Source organism: Oryza glaberrima, chromosome 5 (assembly GCF_000147395.1).
Source record: "Oryza glaberrima chromosome 5, OglaRS2, whole genome shotgun sequence".
In the NCBI taxonomy this organism is placed as follows: Eukaryota; Viridiplantae; Streptophyta; class Magnoliopsida; order Poales; family Poaceae; genus Oryza; species Oryza glaberrima.
The window spans coordinates 5,485,950-5,509,508 of NC_068330.1; the positions used below are offsets into that span (position 1 = coordinate 5,485,950).

The 23,559-nt window shown below is 40.3% G+C and overlaps 2 protein-coding genes across 2 annotated transcripts; both read left to right on the forward strand.

Annotated features, from left to right (window-relative positions):
* The first annotated feature begins 2,648 nt into the window (after positions 1–2,648).
* On the forward strand, positions 2,649–3,623 carry LOC127775208 (uncharacterized). Its single transcript, XM_052301534.1, has 2 exons — positions 2,649–2,785; positions 3,023–3,623. The coding sequence occupies exons 1-2, from the start codon at positions 2,723–2,725 to the stop codon at positions 3,557–3,559; spliced, it is 600 nt and encodes a 199-aa protein (XP_052157494.1). The 5' UTR covers positions 2,649–2,722; the 3' UTR covers positions 3,560–3,623.
* Positions 3,624–19,227: 15,604 nt separating this feature from the next.
* On the forward strand, positions 19,228–21,070 carry LOC127775071 (uncharacterized). The gene is made up of 2 exons (XM_052301385.1): positions 19,228–19,895; positions 20,998–21,070. The coding sequence occupies exons 1-2, from the start codon at positions 19,366–19,368 to the stop codon at positions 21,029–21,031; spliced, it is 564 nt and encodes a 187-aa protein (XP_052157345.1). The 5' UTR covers positions 19,228–19,365; the 3' UTR covers positions 21,032–21,070.
* Positions 21,071–23,559: the final 2,489 nt, after the last annotated feature.

A 23,559-nucleotide genomic window follows, 5' to 3' on the forward strand; every position in this document is an offset into this window, starting at 1 on the left:
CCTTTGGGGTGGCACATATGTATTGTCATTCCGTATGGACTAACAAATCAAGCGAGGATGGTACTATGTAGGTTAGAACTTAGAAGTACCTGTGGCTTTAATCCTTTCGGGTAAATAGTAGAGTGTCGTTGAAACACCCTGCAAACAACGCTAATCTATGGAATTAATGTTCCATTAAATATTCAATATTAGTAGCTTAGAAATGGTTATAGTGGAAGAAAAGGTGTTAGCTTGTTACAATAGAGCCTGAACTGATTTAAAAATGTAGTTACTGTGGTTTAGTAAATTTCTTACCAATATTGAAATCTTCAACGAAGAGAGATTTTTTCTGCTAGATGTGCAACATACTTTGTGATTACTGTCTTGACTTATAGACCCAACATCAGCCGACTTTAGTAATTAAGATATGACTCGTAGAATAATGGAGTCTCCAGATATGAGGATAAAAGACTTGCGCCATGAAATCATATCATTACCTTAGTATTGGCACAATCATCAGTCTATACTGAGTCCTAAAGACCTTTTGGTTTGTGTCTTAGAAAAAGAACTGCATGATCCAAATTTAGGGGTCATATGCCAAGTTGCCAGGTCTACAGATAATTTTTTATGACGTATGCATCACTATTACCAATATAATATTGTCTACAAAGGATATCATCAATGCATGTTTATTTCTACTGTGTGTAAAAATATCGAGCTCAACAAATTCAAAAATAAAATATGATTTGTTGCATTGGGAAGGAAATTGAGGCAAAACCTACTCATAGTATAAACATTATATGCTATCATGAAACAAAAACTAAAAATATGTGATAAGAAATCTGAAGGCCACATATATCACCAAGAGAAGACAATAAGAAAACATTCATACCTCCAAACAGAAGCACAGAAAGGTGGCTGCAGGAAAGTTCCATTGCTGCAAGAAAACTCGCTGACATATTCACCAAATATTACTCCATGGTAAACAATGAAGGAATATTGACATTACTACACAATTCACTCATTAGCATCTACTCCTACAGGAAAAGGGCAGCGGAGCCAAGAACATCAAAACTTGTACTCTCCAATAACTTTGTATGTTATGAAGTGCATATCTTGGGAAAGTAAACCATAACTGCCATGTAGTACCATGCCATATACTCATATCTACAATCTTGAATCAGTGTAACTGAGAATAACAAAAAATCAGAATTTTTTCGAAGCATGTGTTCTTGTAGACCAAATTTGTTAGGATTCCAGAAAAAATTGGCATGTACATGAACCGATGTACATCAGGATTTCATTATGAAGCTAAGGACCATGTAAGAATCTTTAACCTGTACATCCCTGACAATATTCTGTCATTATTAGTGAGAAGTTATCTACGCTGAAGTTAACTGACATAAAAGAAATATATAGGACATTATAATTAACAAAGTTGCAGGAACAAATGTATTTTGAGAATGAACTTAGATTTGCTTCTAATAATTTTACTGGCGACACCCGAATTATTTATTCCTCTTCTTACAACCAAGACACACAGGAGTCTATTAGCCAAACATAAATTGAATGGGAGGAAATTAGGCTGCCTACTTGGTCGCTGATGGCGCTTTGGATGATGATGACGAAGGAGCAGTAAACCAGCGCAGCACAGGCCCTCATGCTGGTAATGAATCAACGTTGGCAACCTTTTTTTTTAATCGAATGCATGCAACTTGCGGCGGCAGCAAGGCCCAAATCCATGCCGAGGCAAGGGCTGGGATGCAGGACAAACACCATCAGGTCATATCGATTCCACCATGACTCGCTGACTCTGAACGATGGGAAAGAAGAGGTGCAGAGGAGGAAGGAAGGAAGCACAACGTGGAGGGGAGGGGGAGCAGCGGAAGCGGTGCACCAGGAGGGGAGGAGGGACGGCGGAGCAGGCGCACCGGGAGGGACAGAGGTAGCGCAACAGGACGGCGCATCCGGCGCCAGGTCGCGCGAGGGGAAGGGAGGAGCGACGATAGCTAGGGTTTATGTGGGAGCATCGGTTGAGGAGATCTGAGCCGTTCATTTCTGTCTCCCCGATCCTATGGTGATGAAACAGCCGCCACGCTGGGACACGTGTACAGTTGGATCCCTGCCTCACCGAGATCGGATGGCACACGCGAATTTGGGTGTACGTGTTATTTCACAAAATATGACGGGTTTTGTTTGAAAAAACAGCTGACGTGGCGTGCCTAATTTCTCACCGATCCTATGACGTTTAAGTAAACAAATATATGTACTGTCCCGAATGCAGTGTAGGAGGTTTAAGTTGGAGTTCACATCATGCAATGATTTTGCACGAAAAGATCATCATTGATCGATCCTGATTGAACAGGACATGTAACGGTCTAACCGTCACAAGATCGAGCAACACCTAATTAAATTCATGGATATATGTCTGAATGCCTCTCGAGTAATTAAGTGCGTTTCGATCTCACACTCTCTCTAACTGTCACTCACACACACGTTTGTCTTTCAGAGAACAAGTTGCAACAAGCCCTAATCTGCACTTAAATCTGTCATTTTCGTTCGGTTGCAGAGCGACATCCAAGTTGCAGTACTTACCATGGACCTTTAGATATGCCTATAAATTGGATCAGTACTTGATGCAGTAGGCATATGTAGTGGTAGCTGCTTTGATTAATTAGCAGTTGGGTGTCCAAAATCATATCGAAATTTAGCTTAATTGACACGAGAGAGATCAGAGACAGGCATGCAGATCATGGCAGTAAACACAAGCTTGGAACCAACAAATTGCTTCCTGCTGCTGTCCGAGGTATAGTCGTCACACTATAATTAGTACCAACTTGTTTTGCGTCTTGTAAAAATTTGTCAGAGTTAATATGAAGTCAATCTTTTAAAATTTTAAAAATAAATATATATGCAAAGCTACATGAAATTTATAAAGTTAAGCTAATATATATATTTAGAGTATTTCTTATTCAAGAAACAATAAATTTGAAGTATATGAAAGATGGTGAAATATTGATGCAAATCTGTGTCTCTATTTCAGAACAAGGATCAAGCTGAGCTGCGGCGATCGTACTCGGAATACTCGAACACCACCAGAGCGGCGGATCATCTCGTCGCCGGCGCCGGAGTAGTGGCAGTGGCTTCCTCCGGCGGTGCCTCCGGCGGCGGCGGCGGCGGCGGCGGCTCGGACGTGGAGACGACGGTGCGGTGCGCGTGCTGCAGCGTGACGGAGGAGTGCACGGCGGCCTACATCCGCCGCATCCGGGCGGCGCACTACGGTGACTGGGTGTGCGGCCTCTGCGCGGAGGCCGTGCGCGAGCGGATGCGCGGCGGCGGCGGCGGCGGCGGCGTGGAGGCGGCGCTGCGGTGGCACATGGAGGTGTGCAGGGACTTCAACTCGACGACGAGGCTGAACCCGAAGCTGTCCCTCGCCGGCTCCATGAGGGACATCGCCAGGAGGAGCTTCAACCGGCGGACGACGGCGTCGACGTCGGCGGCGGCGACGTGCCACGACCAGCTCCGGGCGGCGAAGACGATGGCGAGGACACTCAGCTGCCAGCAAAGGTTCTTAGCGTGATTGTCATTTTATACCCACGGCGCCATGAGTATTAATTTGTACTCCCTCCGTCTCTAAATATTTGACGCCGTTGATTTTTTTAAACATATTTGACTGTTCGTCTTATTCAGTAATTATTAATCATTTTTTATCATTTGATTCATTGTTAAATATACTTTTATGTTAACATATAGTTTTACATATTTTACAGAAATTTTTCAATAAGATGAATGGTCAAACGTGTTTAAAAAAATCAACAGCGTCAAACATTCAGAAAGAAGGGAATAGTATCTTCCCGTACTGTACATTTTGTAATGTTTAGATAGGTCGTATATTATGCATATGCTTGATATAGTTTACTTAATCTGTGCAACCTAGTATAGAACATAGTATAGAATAAGACACTTTCTAGTACTATATATCCACATGTTTGTAGTACTAGGAATATCTTATGGTGTATTATTTCATTTCATTCCTCTTTCAGATATTTACAGGTCATTTAATTAGCTTCTGTAGTAGAGTACATATGTAATGATGATAGGTGCATGATGTTTTGTAAATAAGTGTTTCTGAATCTGTACTCAACTCTTGTCTATGTCTATCTAATAATTGGCGGTTGCTGGGTTACAAACACGCTGTGGTGTGCAAAGTCCATCCAAAAATAAGTTCATTGCATAGCATATACTGGCGGAGAAAAAAAAAACTACCATACATAGGGCTGAATTAATGGGATCTCAAGTAGTTTTAAAAATTGTGATACTTTTCAAGACTATAGGCTCTGTTCGCTCCAGCATGTTCCCAACCGGAATAGTGCGCACGGAAAACGGAATGATCCATTAGCGCGTGATTAATTAAGTATTAGTTTTTTTTCAAAAATAGATCAATATGAATTTTTAAGCAACTTTCGCATAGAAACTTTTATAAAAAACGCACCGTTTAACAGTTTGAAAAGTGTGCACGTGGAAAACGAGGGAGATGAGTTGGGAAACTTGGGGTAAGAACACAGCCTATGGGCATGTTTAGATTACCTGGCAAAATTTTTCACCCTGTCACATCGTATGTTCAGACACATGCATAGGGAATTAAATATAAACGAAAAAAATTGATTACACAGATTGCGTGTAAATTGCGAGACGAATCTATTAAGTTTAATTGCTTCATGATTTGACAATGTAGTGCTACAGTAAACATTTGCTAATAACGGATTAATTAGGCTTAACAAATTCTTCTCGTAGATTACAGACGGATTCTATAATTTGTTTTGTTATTAGACTACGATTAATACTTCAAATGTATATGTATATCTGATGTGACACGCCAAAACTTTTCACCCTGGATCTAAACACGACTATAATCAATGGGAATCATGGAGTTAGGATTTAATGGAGCTCAAGCGCGCCTAACTGTCCCATGCTTAATTCTGCCCCTGCGTATATAAATTATGTACGTATATATTATAACATATGCGTATAAACATTTGCATATACATATACAATTATATATACACGAACTCGTAAGGAAATTAATCGCGTGATGAGCCGCGCGCATTAGCGTTTCCATGCTGTCTGGGCCAGAGGAGTTAATTACTGGGTGACTGGCCCGCGATGAGGAAGATGGATGGAATAAGTTCACTTCACGTCCCTCAATTGTATGACGAGTGTGTGTGAGGTCCCCTAACCGCAATACCATAAATGTGTACCCCTGTGCTGTATAAAACTGTCCAAAAAAAAAGGTACTATGGCAGTATAGATGCATAGTTTCGCTGACATGGCATCCTAGTCAGCAAAAAATAAAAAACTAAATATGTGGGACCCACATGTACGTGAGAAGGAAGAAATGTGGGGCCCATATGTTAGCATCATTTTTTTTCCTTTCTCTTTTCTTTCTTCTCATTTCTTTTTTCCCTTCTTCTTTCGTTCTTCCTGCAGAGGGGGAGCGGCAACGGCGGAACACAGTTGGGTTGCAGATGGGCTAAGTTAGTCATGTTTCAATCCTGGCCCAAACAAGCACAACTAGCAGCATATATGAGCAGCAACTGCAAGCACTTGGAAGCATCAAACATTTGGAATCGGCGACAGCGGCGACTTGTGTGGCCGGGCTTGGCACCCTTGTTGATCTTCTCTACCCTTCCTCTTTCTCTACTTGTCTAGAAACTACTATAACCTTCTATTCCGTTTGTATTCCATAATTTCTCCACCATCAATTCCACACCGATCCACCATTGTTTTGTATTGGATACTACCTACTGAGGTTAGAGTGTGGGTTTCTGACAATTTGGTATCAGAGCCTCACGATCCATGGGATTCACAGTATGGAGGCGTTTGGGGAGCACTTGTATCACTCAGCATTGCAAGAGGGAGGAAAATTTTGGTACGGAAGATGTTCATCAGAGCAGTGCCCATCACCTGCTCAATGAAATGTCTAGCCGATATGGGGTGTCCGAGGGAGATGTTCTTCGCGTCATGAACGAGGAGATGTTAACCAGGGATGAGGCAATCCATTGGTTACTAGAGGACTTTGAGCTGATGGAATCCCAGCGTAGATTTGATGATAAACTTGATCGGTTACTACAAATGTTTGGTGTGAAGGAAGAAAGGAGTGAGGCCTTTGTGAAGAGAGAAGAGGAGTCCTCTGCCAGCATCAGGGCAACCACCACCTTCGACCTTGCCTACTTTAGTGCCCACCAAGTGTTTGACGCCGGGACCAAGCTACGCTACCACCAAGGCAGTGCTCAATGGCACTCCTACTAAACCAGAACGTGTGTTCCCGGGTACCACAAGTTTGTCCGCGCCCTCAATTATCTCAGCTGCTAGGGCAACAACATTGCCTTCGATTGAGACCGAGGAAGCCGAAGGCGACATGACTCAGGTTGAGGAGGAAACAGAAGATACCCTTCATGATCTGTGTGCCAAGGTGGAGCTAAAACAGCGGGCTGATTCACTAGTAAGCCGATGAAACAAAGGTGTGCTGAATCTTCTAATATGGCATGCATTTAGGTATGGTCAATTGCCCATGCTAGTGAAGCCATTGCCATGGCCACCGCCTGTTATATGGTGTCAGTGCTTGTTTAGAAGTCTTAATGATGATCTTGAAGTTCTGGCTAGTTCTGGAAATCTGGGTGCATTACAGATTTCTGTAGAACTAAAGGCACCTCGGCCGCCACCAACTAAAGTAAGTTGCCTTGAATTGCAATTTTGAATTATCAAAGTACTTCCTACTGAGATGAGGGCTATGGACTTGCATTGGGCTGAGCTGAACCCTTGGCCCCCACCCCATGAAACTGAAATCACACATATCCTAGTGAATCAAGGACGAAGTGCAAATTTATGGAGAACAATTTGGATTGTATCAACTGCAGATGGATCAATCTTAGTCACTGCGCTATGTGTGCTGAACTTGAGTCGTGCAATTCATGCTATTGTCCACCTTGGAATTTATGATGTCCTTCAGTATTTAATATGTATGAAATGGCCACAGTTTATCTCAACAAAGACACCTTCCATTGTGGCACAACAAAAGCTACTGCTAGAGACAAATCAAAGGACACTCATCACTAGGATCTCCCCTATAGAAGAGAAATGGGTTGCTGGGCTGAAGGACAAAATAAGATTGGAAGATGTTGATTTCAATTGGAAAATTCTTGGTCTACATGATAAAGAAGGTATAGAATGCATGGGCTGTCAACATGTCCGTTGTTCTCTTTATTGGGCTTATTGGTTGAAAGAAGTCAGAGTGCCAACATGTTATATTGAAGCTGGCTAGATATTTGATTTTCATGGAAGAATTTTAGCAGTCAATTGCCTCACTGGCTACACTGGGCTACTATAAGAATGAGGGAAATGAGGGCTTTGCATGTCATGAACCATTAAGTAGGTCTGATACTTGTCAATCTAGTTGTACCTAAGCTCAGCTTGATTAAGAATGCAGTGGGAAGGGTGGCTGTTAAGTTGTCTATCAAGGCCATGGTTTATGACGAAAGGACAATGATACTAGAGTCAACAAAGAAGAAAATTGAGACTAATAAGCTGGTGGTTCATTGGAATATCTTTATACTTGTATTCGATCCAGGTAAAGATAATGACACATTGGGGGAGGTAGAACTTTTGGTGCATTGGTTGATGGATCATAACCAGAAGATGAAATTAAGAAGTGTTGCTGGTAATAATCTACAATCACTTGTTGTTTAGAGGGTTGCTAATTATATGCAAGAACTTCAGACACCTTGGGATCCTGGTGGCACTGGCAATAATTTGCATCGACTCGAGGACAAGTCGAATATTAAGGAGAGGGGATTGTTAGGAACACAGTTGGGCTGCAGATGGGCTAAGTTAGTCATGTTTCAATCTTGGCCCAAACAAGCACAACTAGCAGCATATATATATGAGCAGCAACGGCAAGCACTTGGAGGCATCAAACATTTGGAATCGGCAAAGGCGGCTTCGGCCACGACGGCGGCGGCTACTTGGGTGGCCGGGCTTGGCACCCTTGTTGATCTTCTTCTCTACCCTTCCTCTTTCTCTACTTGTCTAGAAACTACTATAACCTTCTATTCAGTTTGTATTCTGTAATTTCTCCACCATCAATTACACACCGATTCACCAATGTTTTGTATTGGATACTACCTATTGAGGTTAGAGTGTGGGTTCCTGACAGGAGAGGCCGGCGCCGACTCCACACCGCTCGGCCTCATCGGCGGCGGCTCCCACGCGGAGCAGATGGGCGACGGGTGCTGGGGGCGTGGCGGCAGGCGCGCGGAAGTCGTCAGCACCCGCCTCCCCCCATCCGCAGCTTAATTGTCAAATCTGACCAATGAACAGCAATTAAGATTTGGCCGGATCTATCGGGACGTCGCAGCAAACACTTGCTGCTCGCTACTCTAGGCCCCGTTTGGTAGGGCTCCAAACTCTAACTCCTAACTCCAAACTCCTACTCCAGTGGGAGCTAGCTCCAGTTAGAGTTGGACACTCATCAAAAGTGTTTGGCTACATTTCAGCTCCAGATCTGCAAAAAAAAAAAAAAGAAAAAAAAACAAAAATCCCAGCCGCCGGCCATCAGCATCCCCTGCGCGCGCCGCCCACCTCCCCCCGCACTCCGCCGCCCGCCCGCCTCTCCATGCCCTCCGCCGGCCGCGCGCCGCCCTCCGCCCGCCGAGCTTCGTCGCCTCGGTAGTGCACATCCCGGTGGCCACGCACGCCGTCCCCCGTCGGTTGCGCGTCGTCGCCGCGCGCGCTGCCCGCCGCCGGCCTCGTGCCGCCCATCTTCCTCCCGCGTGCTTGCCGCATCCCGCCGCCGTGGCGCCTGCCGTCGCCGCCGCCGCCGACGGTGCCGCCGCCCACCACAGGTGCCGCCAACGCCGCCGCCTGACGCCGACGCCAATGCCGCCTACTGCATCTATTAGGGCTTGGGAGGGAGACGGAGAAGGAGAGAGAACAGGAGGGGGAGGTTGGTAGGGGTAGTTCAGTGGCATTTTCATGTAAATACACTAAAATTTTAAAGGGTAGTGGGTCTTTTGGATTGGAGTGGAGCTGTGGAGCAGCAAAACCCAGCTCCACCCCCGTAGTACAAATTTGTGAAGTAGCTCTGCCAACTCCGCTCCAAAAAATGAAGGATCTGAACCGTTTGGCACAGCTCCGGCTCTAGGTAAGTTGGAGTTGGGAGCTGGAGCTGTGCCAAACGGGGCCCTAAATTAGATCAAAGCTAGCTCTAGTCCGAATGAGATGAGGCAGTACAAGAAAGTGATGAACAAAATTAAAACTGAACTAGAGTAGCTGATGACAACGTGTGCTCCATCGATCAGGTACATAAACTTGGAGGAGGAGGGGTATGTAGGAGGCTTTCACGAGGCGGCGATCCACGGCATGCTGGCAGCCGTGGAGTCGGACTTCGAGGTGTGTGTCAGGAGCTTCATCCCCAACGCCGTGGGCGACGTGTCCGTCGTGGCTCCGGATGGGGAGAGGCAGGCGCTGACGACTCCGCTCGCCTGCCGCTGCCGTCACCGGTGCTCCACAACCCCGGGATCTTGTTTGGACGGTTTTACATACTTCAGGGTACACATTTCTGGTATTACGGCTTAGATAGACTTGGCGTACAATTGAGGGGCGTCAGATGAACTTATTCCAAGATGGATAGGCTGAGTGGGCCCTTCTAGTTAGCGCCTCACACTGGATGGATCAAGATAAGAAGGTTGGCCCAACATAGGGGAGTTGACTGAAAAGTGGATTTTCTGAACTTTGTAGAAAATTTGCAGCAACTTTTTTGTGACGAATTTTACAGAAATTTGAATTGGAACGGTTTGGACTTTCCGGAAACAGGGCAAAGAATAGCTAGAACACAAAGTTATACAAAAAGATGATAGTGAAAGCGGGGCCAACGAAAAACATTTGGCGAGAAGGGGAAACATGCACAGGTCGTTTTAGAGAGACAAAAATATGAGTGAGAATGTAAAAAACAAAAAGAAAAAAATGGCCATAAAACTCTATGGATCCAAATTTTCGCCTTGAATTAATTCCGGCTATTTGTCATTCCTAAATTTTCAGACACGATAAAAGTATCACCTTCGACTGGTTTTCAGTGGTAGTAGTTTTCACGTCAATAGCTAGATGACTATTTTGTGCCTTGACACGTTACGGCTGTATATTTGTCTGGTTTCCATGTCGATAGTGTAAACAAGCAGATTTTTCAAGTTCTTTAGGACAGTCTAATTAATTCTAAGGTGACTAAAATAAAAGAATTCAGTCAAAGTTTTGGATGGCTACAATTATCTCGAGATTGGTGCAACAGCAGTACAGCTATCCACTCATTTCCTTTTTCACCTCCAAACGGGCGACCTCACGCACGGGCAGCATCACGAAAATGCTTACGATCGGACGTCCGATCCAGCGAAAACTATCGGATACTCGGACGACGGATGCACCGTATAACACTTTTCTCATATTATGAGCCAGCATGCATACCGTCTCTTTTTCAATACCAAAACCTTTCTCTCTCACATCAGATAACCCACGTACTACTCTTGCCCTCTCTCCCCTACGCATGCATGCATTCTTTTAATAAGTTTCAAATGTTTTTTTCCAATAATCAACTATCAAATTTGTGATTCGATTATACCATTATATTCATTTTAATTAAATCTTCATAATAAGATATCACATGACTATATTCTGATCGAAATATTTTATTTTTATTTTTTTGTTGCAATAAATGTTTTTTCAGTGTTTCACATTATTTCATTTATATATTTTAATAAGTATTCGATTGTCCTACGCCTCGGTCGCCCGAGGGAGGGTAAAAATTGGTCACTCCCCCCTCCCCCACGACACGCGCGCGCGCACACGTGCGCCCTGGGCCCCACGATGTGTCACTGTCTACCTGCTACGTGTCTCCACCACATACTCCGTTGCAACAAATCACCCACATATTTTGGAAGCTCACTATTAAGGGAATTCATTTTATTTTTTGTTCCACCAAAAAATATTTCACCTAGTGGTACTCACAATGTTTCACTGTGTATAGATCTAATATTGCAGAGAACCGAAACATTCTTTTGCAATAAATTACCCACATATTTTGGAAACCCTCTATTAAGGGAATTCATTTTGTTTTTTGTTTCACAAAAAATGTTTCACCTAGTGTACTCAGAATGTTTCACTATGTATAGATCTAATGTTGCAGTGAACTGAAACATTATTTCTCTATTTGCTGAAACATTGTTTTCATATAAGGTGAAACAATGCCCGATTTAAACGATTGAAACATTTTCGATCTACTTAGTGAAACAATCCCGAAATACTTGGTGGAACGTTGTGCAACATTTAAAAAAAAATCAATAATAAGCTAAAAAGAATTCGTTGGAATATATCTATGTGTGGTCTTGTTTTAAAGATTTAATTGCGATAAATATAGTGATATAATCGGATCATGCATCGGATAAATATTTTAGGATAAAAAATAGTTTAGAGTTAGTAGATTTTCATACTGCATGAGGGAAGAGAGAGCAACTGTGATAGTGTGTATGCATGACTGCATGCTGCAGAGATAGCAGAGAGCTATAACTAGAGACGGCTAGAAAGCGCATTTGCATGTGGCATAGACCGTAGAGACAAAAAGACTAGTGCATGGGCGTCCTATTTTTCGCTATTCCTCGAACGTCCGACACGTAGTTATCTCGGCAACATCACCACGTTCACCGGCACCATTCTTTGCCTGCTCGACCTTGCTGCCCTGGCCTCACTGACTAGCCAGAAAACATGAACATGAAGCCCCTACCTCCCTCTATTTTTCTTCTCCAAGTCCAATGATGTGAAGCTCCCGTCAAGCTGGTTGTTCCTCTTCTCCGGGGCAAGCCACCCCCGGACCCATCTTCGCCATCCCCGTCTCCAAACCACTTGTTGGTGTCACCCCCACCACCAACCCTAGCCACTACTGGTCCGGCCATCACCCAATGCCCTCCAAGCCTAGGTATAAGCCCCTTTTTCCCCTCCTCTAAACCCCCTCCCATCCTAACCCTAGCTAACTTCAAACCCTAATCCGTATCTCCACCGGAGTTATGGTGTTGCCCTCACTGGAGAAGAGAAGAAGCTCGCTGTCATCGAAAGAAGACCATCGTCACTATCGCCGGCAAGCTACCTCTCCTTTGTCTCGTCCTCCCTCCTCTCTCCTACCACTACAACAGGGGATTAATTGTTATGCTGAAGATTACTAAAATTCGTAGCAATTTCCATCACATAAAAAAGAGCCAATCCCCTTTTAGTTCAGGTGAAGTTGAGCAGGTCCAAAGAATATAAAAGGGACTTCACTTGATTGTACATGCATGGAAAAACAAGTTTGCTGACGTTTGACTTCATTATTAATATTCCTCCAATTTAATATGTTCTTCACTTTTCGTAAGTGGCGAATTAATTAGGGACAGATTTGACACGATGCCAACGACGGCGATTGCTACGGCAAAGGTAAAATCTTGAGAAGCGACCAAATTAGGCGATAAGGTACGGTCTGTCTACTAGCGACATGTATGGCCATAGTTTTACAGAAATTATTGTGGCCCTAGCAAGTATCTGTAGTATAGTTAATTACCCTCTATTTACCTCTGCTTTAATTTGTAACGAAATTGTGTAGTTCATATTGAAATATTTTATGTTCTTTTCGAAGATTGAAACACCTGAGAATCTGTCAACATTAGTGTCCCGGACTAAGATAAATATATGAAGGGACACATCGATATTTAAATATTTCTTGAAAAAAATATCGGTGAATTGCAATAGATAAATGTAATTTTATTCAGGATTTTCTAAGATGCTTGGGATATAAGAAGGCCGTTAATCACTTATAATCTAACCAGGGCCATCTTTGGGCATATGCGAGATGCGCGACCGTATTTGAAAAATAGTCCTAATATTATATACTTAATTTATACCAATGCGTTCTAATATGTGGGATCTCTTCACTCCATTTTTTAGTTTCTCTCTTTATGCTTCATTGATTTTTTTACTAGAACAAGATTTTTTTTCTGAGCTTCAACAAGTGTTCGATGACAATTATAGCTACAAAGAACTATACTTCGTGACGATGATATGAACGTGTGTTCCAAACAATAATAGTTTCATTTTCCTACTTATTTAGTAAGAAAAACTGTAACAATTCTTTTTCTACCTAGCTAGATCATCATAGGTGGCCGAGCTTCTTTGCTATTGCTCTAAGTGTCGCGAGTACATGTAAGGCCTCATTTTATAGTTTGCAAAGTGCCTCTATATAGGGATGGTTCTTAATCTAACGACTTAAGATGAAATGGTATAAACAAAAAGGTGTTTAAACTATGGGTCAAGTATTGTTTTGTGAAAGGCTAGATAAGTAATTTGCTTTGAGAAACCATTCACTGATACAACACAAGGCGATTATGCTAGTTAGGAACTGGCTATACGTGCTGGATTTCCTAACCAGCACCTTTGAGGATTTAAGGGTGCCGATTTAGGAGCAGACACCTTTAAGGTTCCAGGAATGAAAAAAAACTTGGCTTGATTTGCATCGGCTCGAATCGAGCTAATGCACCAAACAACTCCCCTTCAACTCTCAGATTCTATCATCCCATCACCCCCGAGATCGATCTAATATCGTAGAGCACAATCATAGAATCAACACTCAAGAGCGCAATTAATATCCATATATATTTAACTCCCCATCATTACCACATATGATTCTCATTTCTTCGCCTAAACTTAATGTAATATTCCACAAATTAAATTAAGTTTTTTCCTGAAATTTTATGTGGTGGTCTCGGATCGCCTTCATGCTCTAATATGTGAGAGCTTTTTTTTTTTGCTGAGAATTATTTAAAGATTTTATATAAAATTGAGTTTGTTCTTGAAGTACGATTTCACTAATTTTTTTACCAGTTATGTGATATCCTCTCGTTTCTTATTTGTCACCTAAATAGTCATTAAAAGTTTAACTAAAAAAATTGACTAGTTCGATTAAAGTTTGATATATCACTATGCAAATATTTAAGTTCAAATTATATTTCTACAAGTTGTAATAAAAATAACAAATATAACTATAAATTTATATTAACTAGTTTTAGTTTAATTTCTCTTTTTCTACAACTTGTAAAAGTCAAATTTAACCTTACATGCTATGTGAAGTGACATATCTCATATTAATCTATCTTATTATCTTGTGTTAAAATTTTCAATTACTAATTGTATGAAATGCAAGAAATACAGGTACATCCCTTGAGGGATAAAAAACATATCCAGCTAAGGCTGCGTTCAATCTCTCTGTTTTGAGAGAGATCTTTTGATGCACATAAAATGAGAAATTTCATTAGCACATATTTAATTAAGTATTAATAATTATAAATTAAAAAAACAGATTTATTAAAATTTTTAAATAACCTTTATATAGATTTTTTTTATAAAAAGTATTATATAACAGTTTGGAAAACGTGTTAACGGAAAATGAGTAAGCCTTAATTGGGGGTAGAATTGAAGTTCACACACAGGCTAGCAGGCTAGGCTAGGTAGCGACGTAGCGTGTGTCCTACATCGAACAAATAAATTTCAGCGTGGCGCCAAAACGGAAAAAGAGCTTTGATCGAGAGTGCAGCTATAGCTATAGCAGGTTCCACAAGTGAAAGACATGGCAAAGTTATCTGAGTTTACTGTTGTAAGATTCCTTTATTATTATCTTTTTTTTCCTTTGAATCTTTCTTTCATTTTTCTTCTTTTTTGAGATGGAGATAAAAAGAGATCAATGATCGATATAATTGATTAGTGATAAGAGATAGATTCGTTTGAGTTATGGGTGGAGATAAGGCTCCTCCAATTAAGCGTGTGCCTTCAGTGGGAAGCGTGTGCGAGCTGTGCAACCGTGGGAACCACCTAAGCCAGAAATTAGCTTTTCTTTTGCTATCGCTCGTCCTGGAGTGACATGGTATCTGATTCACACATTTCAATGCACAACCATATATATTATGGGCATGTATATATCCCACCTAAAATTTTGCACCTGTCACATCGAGTGTTTGAACACCTATATTATGTATTAAATATAGGCTGATTACGACTAATTTGCGAGACGAATCTTTTAAGCCTAATTGCTACATGATTTGATAATGTGGTGTTACAGTAAACATTTGCTAATGACGGATTAATTATGCTTAATAAATTCGTCTCGCGGTTTACTGACGGATTCTGTAATTAGTTATTTATTAGTGCCTGAACACCCCATGCAATACCCTATATAGTATCCGATGTGACACGCTAAAACTTTACACCCCTGGATCTAAATACCCCCTATATATCCTTACGTTAAAACTTCCTCCGTCCAATTTTAAGTGGAGTTGTAAATTTAACATATCCAATATTTGTTTGTCCGTTTTATTTGAATGTTTTTTAGATTAGTATTTTTATTACTATCATATGATAAAACATGAATAGTACTTTATGCGTGAGTTATTTTTTTATTTTTTCATAAATTTTTTAAATAAGACGGATAATCAAATATTGGATATAGAAACCCACAACTATATTTAAAATAGGACAGAAGAGTACAACAAATCTCATATATATAAAGTAATATGCAAATAAATCGTACATATATATATATATACCTAAAAATGCTTATATTTTAGAAAAGTTATATAAAACCAGTTGAGAACCTATCTTATATATATCCTCCCTCCAGTCATGATTACATGACGTTTAATTAGAACCTACAGTATCTTATATTTTAGATTGAAGGTAGTACTACACATGCTCTTAATATAACAACGAAATCTCTTTTATGGGAATCTTATTCGTAGAAAGTAGTATCAAGCATAAATATATTATTCATATTTTGTTGTGTTAAAACCTATAGTGCATATATTTGATTGTGGCGACTAAGTCCATGGAAAATATCCAAATCCTAGGGATAACAGTTGCTAATTAGATCAGCATTGCCACACCAGCCAAAACGGTGTCACATCCCCTCTGTGCATGCATGCAAAGCAAATTAATTGGTGAAGCAACATGTCGTTTTGGTTTTGTCGTAAATCAATTATATGTAACTTTAATAATCAATTTTTAGAAATAAATATATTTTAACAACATATGAATTATATATTACATATGAAAGCATTTCTTGTGGTAAATCTAAATACATGAACCTTACGATTTTAAACTATATAAAATTTCAAAAATTAATGGTCAAAGTTTAGAATGTTTTAGTAACAACAAAGCTAAAATGAAAAATAATTTGAAACTGAGGCAATGCCATTTTGTAGCGATATATGGTTTATATGAATGGCACTACTTTTCCTAGCTAACTTGGCTCTTCAGATTTTAAAAAAAAATCATTTTAGGAATATTGTTTAAAAATACTTTAGAAAATTCTACCACCTACAATTGGACACCTTGATGAGAAAAAAAAATATAGAAAAAACAGTTCGTCCGTATCCTGGCGCGGCTATATATAGCGGGGGGAAGCCACGGCCATTGCTCTTCATCACAAGCCTCGCCTTCCAAAGCTAATCGAGATCAACCACACCAAATTAATCAAGCTCAGTTCATCGCAGATCGATCGATCGATCAACATGTCGGACAAGTGCGGCAACTGCGACTGCGCTGACAAGAGCCAGTGCGTGTAAGTACACACCCCAGCTAGCTAGCTAGCTGCCACTCCTGAATTCGATTCCCTCTTTAAGATTTACTAATTTTTCAGTCCTGCATGCGAACTGAATCAACTGATCGATTCTATTAATATAATTGACATGTTGATTAATTTGCAGGAAGAAAGGAACCAGCTATGGCGTCGTCATAGTTGACGCCGAGAAGAGGTACATACATACTGGCTTCTCCTCCCCTTCCCATCCCCAATATCTCTTAATTAACTCTACAACAACTCCTATATCTAAGAAAACCCAAATTAAATGGAGATGTGACATAATTCCAAATTCGTTGTACTATATTATACCATATATATCTCGATCTGTTCAGTTTATTTTAGGGAGTACAGCTTTAGCCATACTACTAGCCTGACGATTGATTTAGATTCTGAGGGGTTATTATCACCGCTAATTATAACATTATAACTATTACGATAAATTAAATATTCAAAGAAGTAAGCTTAACAAATATTTTAAAACATGTGATCTAACCAAGTTTCTGAGAAAACATATTTTTCGAAGCTCAAAGCAAATAATATATCCGTTTCAATAATATAGTGAATAAACTAAAACGAACCCCAATACATGAATCTTATACTTCTGTGAAAGTAATTAAAGTCGTGCAAACATCATAACTCGAACAAATCGCGGTCGCTTCCACTTAATTAAGAATCATATAAATAAATATTGAACGATAAATTTAGATGTAAGTGATATATTTCTGTGCAACACATGCAGCCACTTCGAGATGGCTGAGGAGGTCGGCTACGAGGAGAACGACGGCAAGTGCAAGTGCACCACCGGCTGCTCCTGCGCCGGCTGCAACTGCGGCAAGTGATGAACAAAGCTATCCTCTGCAACCTGGCCCCACAATCCAGTGTGTCATCCGTTATGCGCCCATGCGTGCATATATATGCATATGCATGCATGCATGCTAAATAATGTTTCGTGTTGCGTACGTGTGCCATGTGACTTGCTATCATGTGAGTCATCACCTGCACCATTGTGTGTCTATATGTATGTACGTGTCCTGTGATGTGATGATGTACCTGTGCTGTCATATATATTGAGTATACTGATATATAACTTAATTGGTGTGCTTGTATTTAGACTTTTTGTGGGTATCATTTTGCTCATGCAGTTCTTTTTTCCAATACCAAGGACATATACATTCATTCATACATACATACACATACTATATTACAGATGGGTTGTGCTGTATTAAAACGCAATCCCCTACCCTCCCCCCTCCAACCGGGGCGACCCACCCCACCCACCTACCTTCCTTTTTGATCCACACTTGTTATAATGACTGGTTGTTACTAGTAATGTAGTTACTAGAGTATATGATAACGTATTTAAGGGTCAGTAATGTAGTTACTAAGGGCATGTACAAAGGTAGAGTCAGATATGCTGAAATTTTCACAATTTGACCCTTTGCAAAAACTTTTTTCACAAATGAACCGCTGCCAAAACTTATTTCAAAAATGACTCTTTTGGTCAGCGCCAAATCACCTGGCGCTGAACTTAGACACCTCAGCGCCATGTCAACTCGCGCTGAATGCCGTGCCACCGTGGATGGGAGACTAAGTCAGCGTGCCAACGCATATTCAGCGCCACGCTATTTGGCGCTGAGGTGTCTAAGTTCAGCGCCAAGGGTTATTTTTGAAATAAGTTTTGGTGACGGTTCATTTGTAAAAATAGTTTTTGAAAAGGGTCAAATTGTGAAAATTTTTGTCAGATATGAGCTCTATGTTATCTGGAGACTAGCACCCTGCAATAGTTAGAGACAATATGGTCTCTAAGCATTAATACATCAAAAAAAAATCTTAATATTCTTTCCTTTCTTTCATCACCATGCAACAAAATTTGCTCTAAAAAATGCTAAGAGTCGACTCTAAGCCGTTATCATGTATGGCAATAGAGAGAGACCACTAATAAAGACCATTATACGTGCCCTAAGGGGGAGCATCTATCCATTTGTCGGGTGATTTCTAATAAAAAATCACCCAGATTTTTTCTACCCTTAGATTTACATCCAACGGACTACAAAATAAAATAACAAATATATATTTATTTACATATTATTTTTACCAAAATTACAGTGCACTTACATGTCATATCAACTGAAGTTACAAATGTAAATTTAGTTACATAGGACTGTAATTTTATAATTTAAAGAAAATAACAAATACATATTTACTTACATATTATTTTTATCGAAATTATAGTGCGCTTACATGTCATATCAACCGAATTTACAAATGTAAATTTAGTTATATAGGACTGTAATTTTATATTTTCTATATTTTAAATTTAGTTATATAGGACGTGCCGGCCGGCTGACGAGCTGCAAAAAAAAAAAAAAGGGTTAAATGTCAGAAAAAAATCACGAGCAAAATCGATATACGATATGTAATGTGCCAGCTACCCAGCGAGCTGCACAAAGCTTACGACAAGCCAAGGCCGACGGTAGCAGCAGGTTAGCTAAGCACTTCGTGTTACTTAAAGATACAAAACCATATCCTTCACAATGGGACGGCCAGAAAAACGTCAAATAACCTTTAGCAAAATCGAAAGGGAATACATACACTGTCAACAAATTGGTGTGTTCTCGACTTCTCGCCTCTCATCCTCTGAATTTCGGATCTAGCATGGCAGGCGAGGTTCGTGCTCGAGCCAGGCGGCGATGGAGAGGAGCCCCGGTCATCCTCCGTGTGCGGCGCACGCTACTCGCCGCCGTCCTATACTCCGCCCCCATGGATATGCACCACCGCCACCGACCTCTCTCCCGTCGCTTGGTAGCCGCCGTTCGGGGGCGCCGCCCGGGATTGTCGTCGCGTCGTGGCTGTCCGTCTCCTCGATCGTCGACGGATCAGGAGGCCACACTCTTCCTGGCCCTGGCGCATCTATCCCCGGTGCCAGATCGAGCCTCCCCACGCCCAGTTGCGTCAGATCGCGACCAGTTAATCCTGTGACCATTATTGAAGGTTCGCGTCTCGCTAGACTCACTCGCCGGCTAGAGCCCGAGGGACGCCGGGATGCAAGGGGAGAGGAAGGAGCGAAGACGTACGTGGTGTGCCTGCTTCATGGCAGTCGAGGTGGTCAGGTGGGGAGGCGAGCATACAGCAGCTACGTGCCTGCTTGCTGCGTCGTGGATTCGACGATGGCGGGTATCTGGCTGCAGCTTGGTGCGACGTCGATGTACCAGACAGAGAGGTGAGCAGCTGCTGTGTGCCTGCATGGTAACGATCAGAATGCTGGATGGACATTTGTTATATGTGATGTTTGGGGATGATTCGTAGCTGCATGCCTGCATCATAGTTTTTTTTTTCTTATTTTCCAATCCGTCTTTTTCTGAAGCTGTTCATCCCCGGTTTACCCCACTGTTCTTGTATAAAGTCTCATGTTCATGTCCTCATCTGTCATTATATTGCTGTAATGGATTATTTATTACTCCCTCCGTATCAAAATGTTTGACACCGTTGATTTTTTTAGTACGTGTTTGACCATTCGTCTTATTTAAAAAAATTAAGTAATTATTTATTCTTTTCATATCATTTGATTCATTGTTAAATATACTTTCATGTACACATATAATTTTATATATTTCATAAATTTTTTTAATAAGACGAATGATCAAACATGTGCTAAAAAGTCAACGGTGTCAAACATTTTGAAGCGGAGGGAGTAGTATATTTAGTGAAATAAGTAAACATGCTAGTAGTTTCTGATATTATCCAATTTGTACTTGACTTAATTTGGTGGTTCTTGGTTCATTGTTCTTCTGACAACATTCAGTTTTTACAAGGCATTAAGCTCCTCATTTTCACGCACTCATCTGAATTCACATCCGTTCAGTCATGAATTAGTTTTGTGCAGTATGTTCAGAATACTGCTATCATGAATCCTTTTTCCAGTGTTCCGAAAACTGCCAATAACATCATTATCAGGGTGGGTGGCAATATTGATTTTTATACCTTTCTACCCCATTAGGGAATCTTATTTTCTCATCTGGCTGAATTGCGCAATATCAGGTTCCTTTTTTACCCCATTAGGAACAATCAGATGAAGTTCTAAGGTTTGACTACCATGGACAACCTGCTGAAATGAAAATTGATATGCACGTACCATGGTAAACATATAGAACCGCATCAACAAAATGCTGCTAAAAAATTGAATCATGTAGCCTTCCTTTATACAATGGAGAAAGTTTTGCTCATACTTAGGTATAAGTTTCACCTTGTCATGTTACTTTTCTAAAAGTGCTTCGGAATATGTAAATGATTTTCAACTATGTTGACCCGTTTTCTTTAACCAGGCTGACCGAAGTATTGGAGTCCAAAAATTATTAAGCTAAGGGAGCAAATATTATTAAGCTGGACCGGAGAGGCAGTGAGGAGGCCCTCCCAGGAGGGTGAAGCAGCCTCCTCTAGATTCTGATGAGACGAGGGCCGCGACTGTGGCCTTGACTACTGTCTACCGGTGCGATGACGGAGAGGGGAGAGGCATGCAGAGGCCGCTCACTTTCTACATCGCGTCATTGTTGTTAGTTCGCTACGACTATCTGGGACCTCGAGGGAAACTGTTTTAAACACTCGGGTGGACGTCCACCCGTTTCTTGCATGTCATCTAAATGGTTATGAAAAATTTTCAAAAAAATTGACATGATAGGTTAATTTGTAATATATCACTTCACAAACATGTAAGTTCAAATTCGACTTCTACAAGTTGTAACAAAAATAACAAATTTGACTGTGAATATATGTATACTAGTTAGAGTTTGATTTGTTATTTTTGTTACAACTTATAGAAGTCGAATTTGAAATTGCATGTTTGTGAAGTGATATATTACATATTAACCTATCTTGTGAATTGTTTTGAAATTTTTTCATAATCATTTAGGTGGCATGCAAGAAACGGGTGGACGTCCACCCGAGAGATTAGAATCCATCCTCGGGACCTCGACTTATCTGCCCCTGTCCATTCGCTCTACTCGGCTTGGTAAAAAAATCCCAATTTTTCTTCCCGTATGTCTAAGTTTGTAAATATAATTGTTTTGCTGAATGGAGATATATCATTTCTACAAAGAATGTCAGTATGTAGGTAGAAAGAGTGAATGTTGTTGTGTATTTTCCAGTTTATACCTACTAAAATCTGAATAAGCCAATTGGCTGGGCGGGAGTATATAATTTTTGGATGTAATGTAACTGTGCATTTTTTTCCAAGGTTAATGTGCCTGCATTTCTTTAAATATGCCGATAAAATGTAAATCTTTTGGTGAATGGAGATATATAAATATCAATTATAGAATGTCATTTTATTGCCAGCCTATCTGAAATACTTTATGTTTTCTGAGCAGGACAACCTATCTGAAATCTATTTTCTCCTTGCTCTTTTGGATTTTGAGAGGCAGGACACAACAGAACTCAGGCGGTGGAGGCATGACATCCAGGGCCGAGAGGTTGGCGGCTCAGTAGGGTAGCTGAATGGCGATTGGCGACAATGGCGTTGGCCAAGTAGAGCCACAGCGGCATCAAGGAGTGCTGGCGGTCAACTGTGCCAGGATTCGTGCAAGTATCGATCCGCGTCGTCGGCCCTAATCTGCATCGCCATATTAGTCCTTGCATCAATCTCCATTAGCATATCCATCAGTGATGGTGCTATTGTGATTTTTAATAGTTTTGTGCATTCTACCTATGTATCGCATTGCATATGTGATTAGACTATTGATATAATACTGAATCTTATTCGAACAATTCCTTGATTGGAATGATTTTATTAAATTTTGTGGTTAGAACAGTATGTTCTTAAATCTTGTACTCTAGAAGCCTGGGTGTAATTTATTTACCGAAAGAAGATATCAGAAGAAAAGTATAGGAGTAATTTATTTACTACAAGAAATCTTGTACTCCAGCAGCCTAGGTGTAATTTATTTACTAAAAAAAGATATCAGAAGAAAAGTATAGGAGTAATTTATTTACTGCAAGAATTTACTAAGAGATTTTGTGGCAATATTAATCAGCTGATCGTAAGTAACATATTTAATTTTGTGGCAAGATTAGTCACTGATAGAAGGGTTGTCATAAGTAATTTGCACCGGTCCAAATAATAATTTATTTACTAAAAGATATAATTTATTTACTAAGAGAAATAATTCTGTGGCAAGATTAGTCAGTTGATCGTAAGTAACTTACTCCCTCCATTCCATAATATAAGGCACAACCATTTTTCTTAGATGTTCCATAATATAAGACATGCATGCAATTAATTATGACATCTTCTCTATTAAATTACTACTTTTTTAAATCCTCTACTCTCATGTTATCTAATACTATTGGATGCATGCATTATATTTATTAGGATGATACAAACTATAAGATGATAATAATTATTTATTGGTTTTTAGGTTGAGGGTGGTTGTGCCTTATATTTTGGAATGGAGGGAGTATTTACTAATAGAAGGGTTGTCCTAAGTAATTTGCACTGGTCCAAATAATAATTTATTTACTAAGAGAAATTTTGTGGCAAGATTAATCAGTTGATCGTAAGTAACATATTTACTGATAGAACGGTAGTCATAAGTAAATCAGTTACTAAGAGAAGCACCGAACCAAATAATAATTTGTTGTAGAAGGGTAGTCATAAGTAATTTAGTAACTGAGAGAAGTAGAAGAAGTATCAGGGAGTGAGATGGGAAGAACCAAATAATAATTTATTTACTAAGAGAAATTTTGTAAATAATAATTTATTTACTAAGAGAAATTTTGTGGCAAGATTAGTCAGTTGATCATCAGTAAGATATTTACTGGTACAAGGGTAGTTATAAGTAATTTAGTTACTAAGAGAAGTACTTGAGAATAAATATCAGGGAGTGAGATGG

Excerpts from the sequence above, each read along its gene's own strand:
- LOC127775208 (XM_052301534.1), top strand. The coding sequence starts at position 2,723 with ATGCAGATCATGGCAGTAAACACAAGCTTGGAACCAACAAATTGCTTC. Across the intron at positions 2,786-3,022 it reads GCTTCCTGCTGCTGTCCGAG|AACAAGGATCAAGCTGAGCT; the intron begins GTATAGTCGTCA and ends TCTCTATTTCAG.
- LOC127775071 (XM_052301385.1), top strand. The coding sequence starts at position 19,366 with ATGGAGAGGAGCCCCGGTCATCCTCCGTGTGCGGCGCACGCTACTCGC. Across the intron at positions 19,896-20,997 it reads TCGATGTACCAGACAGAGAG|GCTGACCGAAGTATTGGAGT; the intron begins GTGAGCAGCTGC and ends TTCTTTAACCAG.